The sequence below is a fragment of the Echiichthys vipera genome (assembly GCF_963691815.1).
Source record: "Echiichthys vipera genome assembly, chromosome: 9".
In the NCBI taxonomy this organism is placed as follows: domain Eukaryota; kingdom Metazoa; phylum Chordata; class Actinopteri; order Perciformes; family Trachinidae; genus Echiichthys; species Echiichthys vipera.
Window position 1 is genome coordinate 5,902,182 of NC_139834.1, and position 7,475 is coordinate 5,909,656.

At 42.4% G+C, this 7,475-nt stretch overlaps 1 protein-coding gene across 1 annotated transcript; it reads right to left on the reverse strand.

The window, feature by feature from the left end:
• Window positions 1-1,988: 1,988 nt before the first annotated feature.
• On the reverse strand, window positions 1,989-7,475 carry fitm2 (fat storage inducing transmembrane protein 2; the record flags this gene model as incomplete). Its single annotated transcript, XM_083919525.1, has 2 exons — window positions 1,989-5,484; window positions 7,303-7,475. 2 exons carry the CDS (start codon window positions 7,473-7,475, stop codon window positions 4,875-4,877), a joined length of 783 nt encoding a protein of 260 aa, XP_083775651.1. The 3' UTR covers window positions 1,989-4,874.

Here is a 7,475-nt window from a genome sequence, read left to right on the forward strand (position 1 = left end):
TTTGGGAACACCGCTTATTTACGTTTTGGCTGGGACTTCGATGTTTTGATCGATATCAGTCTTGTGTCTGTCAGTTAAATATGAAGCTACAACCAGGAGATGGTTAGCTTAGCTTAGTTTAGCTCAGCTTAGCATAAAGGCAAAAACATATGAACCCAGCAATCTTTGAAATACTAAGATGGTTGCTTAACAACACTTGCTGCTGCAAGTTCTGAGGGCATCATGTCTGAGCACTAAATATGAAGCCAGAGCTAGCATCTGGTTAGCCTAGCTTAGCATAAAGACTGGAAACAGGGCAACAGCTAGCGGTCCAAAAAATATAAACCCTGCCATCTTTGAAAAACACAGAATGTTGTTCAACAAGAATGAATGCTGTTCTGAGGGCATCGTGTCTGAGCGCTGAATAGAAAGCTACAGCTAGCTGCTGCTTATCTTAGCATAGCACTGACAATAAGGGCCTGTTGTCTTGAACCCAAGAAATTACATATTTCCCTGCTCTGTTAAACAAATAGTACTTTATTTCATATGTAAATTTAAATATTGGAAAGACATATTAATATACGTATACCAATATATCTATATGATGATATTCTGTGTTGTTTGTGTATTGCATAGATTGAGCAGGGACATTTTTCACAATCTACACTCAGTAACCAGTCATGACAAAGCAAATACAGGATTTTACAAATTATTAAAAAGGAAAAAGCTGAAATATCACATTGACACAAGTATTCAGACACAGCTCATTTCTCTTGAACACCGTTGAAACCTTTGAACAGCTTGATTTGAGTGCACCTCTGGTAAATTCCACTTGGATTTGGATTGGATTTGTCTACAGAAGGTCTCACAGCTGACAACGCACATTAGAGCAAAAACTATGAGGTGGAAGAGAAAGGATTGAGTCGAGTCACAGGTCTGGGGAAGGCTACAAAATCATATGTGCTGCACTGAAGGTTACCCAGAGCTCAGTGGCCTCCGTAATTCTGTTAGGAAACAACCGGAACTCTTCCAAAGTGAGCAATCCGAGGGGAGGAGGGCCTTTTGCGGAAGTGGGGGACACAGCTCAAAGACCTCAGAGATGATCAGGAGAAATGAGAGGTGAGGCACCTGAGCTGAACCTCACGTGTCAAATGTCAGTGTGATGTTTCAGTTTTAAAATCCTGTTTGTCATTTTGGGATGTTCAGTGTAGATTGATGAGGGGGGGAAATGCACTTCAACAACTTTAGCGCATGGCTGCAACTGTGGGAGAAGTGAAGGGGTCTGAATACTCTTCTGACTGGACTGCATGTTTTCAATGGAAGCAGACGCTTAGCACTGAGATCGTAATGCTACTACATGACGAGCATAAATAGCTGTTTCCAGTCTTTATGCTACTGCTGCATATGCATGTAGAATCTATAGGCACAGGACAAGATTTGGACAAGTCTAGTTTCCGTGTGTAGTCTGAGTAGTATTGACCAATCATGTTGGAGCGTGCAGGTCAGCAGTCTGTTTGGAAAGCAAAAGAGGCGGAACTCATTGGCCGTCATGCAATCACTGAACCAATCCACAACGATTTAGCTTTTCCTTAGCTTCTTCTTATTCATTTACATTCATATACAGATATTTGTCTCTCCCGTCTGAAGTTGGTAATCAAACTGTAAAAAATCACGCCACTCAGGAGAGGAAGTCTTGGCCCCGGATATCTGCTGGCCGCACCAGAGAGCCCCGAAGCCCCGGAGCTAAACCAACAAGCTGCTCCATCAAGTTCACCAAACTTAAGTGGTATCGATCTTCCCATCTAACCCACGGCAACAATGTGAATAAGTGCATTTACCAAAAATGTCGAACTATTCCTTCAACTAACTGTGCACCATACCGACACACACACACACACACAATAAAACACAGAAACACACTCAGAGTCAGTTTATTTAGAGCACCACAGATCACACGGCACACACACTGGTCCTGTGTCACTCTTTTTGTCGCTGAGCAGGAGTTCAGATGTTACAAAACTCGGGGGTTTGAAAAGTTACACCTTGGCTGAACTGGTAACATTGTAAATTCTGCATCTACGGCACAATAAGTGTTGCATTAGGTTTAGGATGTATATATCGTTGCATGGGTACTTTCTTCTTGTGTAAGTGTTTCGTGATGGATGGACACTGACCCCAGAGGCAGAATTTATGATCACTACCGAACATCTAAACCACAGATCTGGTTGTAACCTTTGAAGCACCTGCTCCGTACGCGGGTGTTGGAGGTGGTCCCTCAGCAATACTGAGCATAGATAACGTTTTTTCTGCTGTTTTGTTTGTCACCAACTCCTCCTGACAGATGCAAGATTGTTTTTACAGATAGATATTTTTAATTAAACATTGTCTCATTTATTTTACCTTGCTGAATTTTTAATGAGCTCAAGGGGAGCAAGGAGAGAAAAAGCTGAGTCATCTGAAGGCCTAAAAGGACGCCTAGCATCGCCAGCTGTCTCGTCGTTTTGTTGATGCAGTGTACTTTTCTCGCTCCACACTCTGTTCACCCTTAATGGGAGCCTTTTTGCTTTTTTTTGTTTTAGTCAGACCTCCGGGGTTTAACATGTTCCGCTCCTGAACCGTGCACTCTTTAGGTTTAGCCCATTACGTGAGGTACTGGTAGGAGATGTAAGCTGCTTTTTGGGTTTTATGGCTGGTTATACAGACATTTCTTGCAGTAAGCACTCACAGTACAGTGTATATTTTACAGCTCAAGCCTTGGATAATAAAGGTTTTTTTTTCAGTTAGGATGCTCCCTTTTTTCTCCTGCTTCAGAAGCTCGTCTTTGCAGGTGGTGATTTATTGCCACAAAATGGTTGAACCAAAGACGACGATCAATGCTCCTTTTAATAGCAGCATATGTTTGCTGTGTCACATCTGATAATAAATCTAATGTTCATGAAGAAAATAAGAGGTGTAGGAGTTGTAGTTCATTGTGTCCAGTTTGATATTGAGAGCGCGGTGTTTAGTTTTAACTATTTGGAAAGACCTTTTGAGATGTGCATCGAATGGAAACAAAGGTTATTTGGTTTCAAAGTGTTCTTGCATGAGCAGCAGTGATGTAAATGGCACAAAAGAGAAGATATAAAAATGTATATCTGAATTTTTCCCAAGTTTTTAAGTTGGCACGGGTGTGAAGTTGGGATTTAATCATACAATTAGTTTACACTGACCTTTTGATCCACAAACATTCACCGGGTTAATGTGTTAATTGACAAGCAGCAGAGGGCACGGCAGAGGGGACGCATCAACAAACGCCATAACCAGCCAATCATTGTGAACGCTTTTTGATTCCGACTCCCACGCTTCTTCTGACGGATCGTGCTCCCTGAGGGGGTTTGGATCCGTACTCCTTTGAACACACAAAGAGTTCAAGTCGTCTAGTTGTGATTTGTGGCCATTATATTTCACTATAGTATTTTTTTATTTTTTACTTTTGATTTTTTATATTTCTATATATATATGCATTTATTTAGGGTGCTTTTTATGATGTTTGTTCATGAGCCTTAATTTATTCAGTTGCCATCAATGACAAATAAAAAATGAAAATGGAACACACGTTTTCTCTTTTTCTCTTTTTTTTTATTTATGTTCTCTGTACTATTGAGCTTGGGATTGGGAGATTGAAAATTCATATTCGTAGTCAAGTTACCTTAATTCAACGCTACAGGAAAATCTATGTTATTGTTATTGTCATCAAATCTCATGTAAAATAATTGAAAACAAAAACAATATTTTAATCCATCTTTTAATACAACTTTCCTACCCTGTCTGTGGCACTCGTTGGTTCCTACTGACAACGTAAATCTTTAATAAGAAATATAATGTACCTTTAGTAGTTGAAATAAAAGTAATTTTCTGGCAGCTGAGCACTGTAGTGTTTTATCAAAAGTCGGGTGTAAATGGAGAATGTGTCAATATAGATTTAGTGCTCTGGTGAGTATTTATGGCAGCAGGACAGTGAAAGAGGGACGGGAAATAAATTATCTAAAAAAAAAAGGTATTGTTCAGGTACAGCTACCGGAATGAACAATACCAAGCAGTACTTGTTAATAGGATCAATTTCGGTTTGGGACTTTTCATGGTGACGATCAATACAATTACAACAGGAACAATAAGTTCATCAATCAATTGTTCCAGAAGAATTGATGATTGAACAGAACTGATCTGGAACAGTTTTTGACAATTTGTTATCTTTCAAGTGATTGTAATTCCTTGTGCGATTATAAACTGAATATCTATTTTCAGCCTTCATCAAGTTAACTGCAGTCTATGTATGATACGATCTTTAAATCTGCTATTTAAGCTCTTCATCCTCAGAGCAAACTAGAAATTCTGTATAGTGTTGACACACAGGGGCCCAAACCATATGTGACAGCTCATTTCAATCAGGAAATATAAACCCGCTGTGTGTGTGTTTTGTTCTGAAGGTAGTTTCCTATAAAAACAATACAGCTTCTTTACATTGGTCTGTGCAAATACCATTAGTGCTACACAACTGGAGCTGTAAACATTCTCAAGTGTTCCCACACAGACAAATAAAAAGTGATTAGTCATCCACGAATTAAACGACATAAGGCAACAAACTGCGGGACAAACGATGGAGTAGCATGCGAGCCTCAGAAGCTGAAGGAGAGAGGCTGAAGCGCTGCAGCAGAGCAGCGTCTTTGCTTTTATCTCAGATTACCAAGAGTCATTTTGGGAACGCCAGCTGCCAAACGCCATCCTGTACAAAACGACCTTTCTGCGGAGGAGGGAATATTTTAAAATAGCTTAAAATAGAACGGACAGCTTGGACCTGCAGACGGATACCACCAACTGAAGTGTGCTGTTTTGTACAGGGAAAGTGTGACCGCAGCTCAGGCGTGTTGTTTCTGTTCTTTCGGGTGGCGCTGAGGGGGGAGTCCTGGTGACAAAGGTTTTAGATACCAAACCCGATATGTCAGATACCACCCCAACAGGGCGCATAAGGTGCCTAGCAACTTGTGAGACGGGTCATGGAAGTAAACGGAGGTGCAGGCAAACATCCAGATCCAAACGATCACTATCAGATTCAAGGCCACGTACAGCAGGTTGAGGACTAATCTGGGGAGTGCAGAGAGACTGGCTGTCTTCATGGAGGCCATCGGTGCCGTTTCCTCCACTATAAAGAGAGCGGAGTAGGCCAGGATGAAGGAGTGTCCTGAGATGTCGTAGCCCTGCCAGCGGAAGCCGGCCCGCCTGCAGCTGGCTTTGGTCGTGAACTCTGTGTTGACGACGTCCATGGTGTCAGTTTCAAAACACGAGCCGGTCGCGTCCTCGATGTAGAAGAAGGTCTCAGTGCAGATGTACCAGATGGCTGTTGCCACCCCCAGTGACAGCAGCCGCCGGCAGAGGAAGGACGTGCTCCTGCTGAAGGAGGAGTTGGAGAGGAGGAGGAAGGGGGTCAGGAGCAGCAGCGTCCAGCCCCAGGACACTTTGACAAAAAACCTGCAAGAGGACAGAGCATTCAAATTAGCAATCGGCTAATAATATTCATTATAAGAGCTTATTTGTTATTTATTTATTTATTAGCTTATCTGGAGTAACTCTGTATTTGATGTCTGTCACTGTGCATGGGCTACCAAACTAGTTTCCCTCTGAGTATTAATAACTAGTAAGGATGCCCCCAGGTGTTCCAGGCACGTCCAGCTGGGAGGAGGCCTGCCAGAGAAATACACCAACAACGGAGAAGAAGAGACGGGGAGACGCTGTGTAGAATCCAAACACCGGAGAGTTTCTCTCCAAATCTGGAGACTTCCCAAATCCTCCTCCATCCTAGAGAGAAATCTGTCACTGTTTCTGGTGTTAATGGAGACTTTTGTGCTGTTTTGGACTCAGATGCACCAATCACTCTGCAGTTAGTGTCCTCAGCGAGCAGAGGGTGCTGCTGGGAGCCCCTTCCCCGTCCAAAAGCACCCACAGGCGCCACTGTCCAGCTAGATTTAGTCACTTTTCACACCTTCTTAGCAACTGTATTTATAAAAAGCTACAAGTGAACAATTTAGCTCCTTATTCAGAGCATCAGGGAAAGGGGAGAAATCTGTGGTCGGCCTAATTCATTCCCATGCATGTGGGTCAGAGTCCAGCTCAGTAAACAGTCTATAAGTCCGTCTCTCTCCTCTCACACAGCAGCACTGTTGTTGTTACGGGACGCCGCGGGGTTGGAGGTCCGAGGTGTGGAGATAACGGCATCCTTTAACAAAGTATGCGGTTTAACCATCCAGACGACAATGCCACCAGGGATGTTTTCAAATCCTCCCACTCCGGGACCCGGTTTCAGGAGATACTGTTTTAAGGCTGTGATAACGTTGGCCGCGGGTGGAAGGTCGGCAAGAAATATACTAAAGTTGTCTGGTATGTTTAGGTCATATCTCCATGACAACACTGAGGGGGGTGGATTTTTTTGTACCAGGCTAGTTTTTATTTCATTGGAGGTTAAAGTTTATTGAATAATTAGGGGCTTGGTCTCTTGTGTGACAGCTAGCCACTGGCCCTCACTTCTACTCAGAGGTAAACGTCAGCCAGATGGACGTATCTCCCTCCCCCCAACGTCACATACATGCCCTTTTTAGTAAGAGGAAATGAGATGGAGTCAAAGTATGACAAGGTGGCGGCTCCCATAGGGGAGTACGATTGGATCAAATTGAGAGAATGGACCCTGACAGAGTCTATGGTAATATTACACAAAAATAAATCTACAATCTACAGCTTCACCTGGGCAGACCCACTGCTGACCGACATAAAAATCCTCACTAACCTTGCAGAGCATTTGAATATAGAGAGGGAATGTCACCAAATACACATGTTCCTGTTATACTTCTGCCCCTACTACAAGCCTGATTCAAGTTGGAAGCATCCGATTTCCGATTACAAGTGAACGCAGCATAACTTATTTAAATCTAGCCGTGAATGCCACAGACATGGGTATTGAACTACTCGCAAAAAAGGTTGGTAGAAGCCCTTTGATACAAGGTTCATATGACTAGTCAGCATTGTTTTAACTCACTCTTTTAAATTAAGAAACTTAAAAGACAATAAATAGATGATGATCTTGTGGTTTTATTACTTTAACAAAACTCAAAGATGTTTGAATAAAAACGTTTTTTAAATGTCTAATTTTGCCAACCCTCATTTGCCATTGACCCTTATGTTTAATCTTTTCAATAAAAAAATAACGTTAGTTTTTTAACTTTTTTTTATTTTTTAAATCTCTGTTGGCTGACAGCTAACCCTCAGCTAGCATAACAACACACAAACGTCACTCACACATTCAGGGCGTTTCTGCTGCTACTGAAATATGTCGTCGGGACGAGCTCCAGCTCCTTCAGGGTCGATCCCACCACCGAAATGAGTAAAAATATCCAGTGGAAGTTTAGCCGGACGGCCGGTTTCCTCCAGAGACTCACTAAGTTCTCCACAATGACATCCACCGCCGCCAT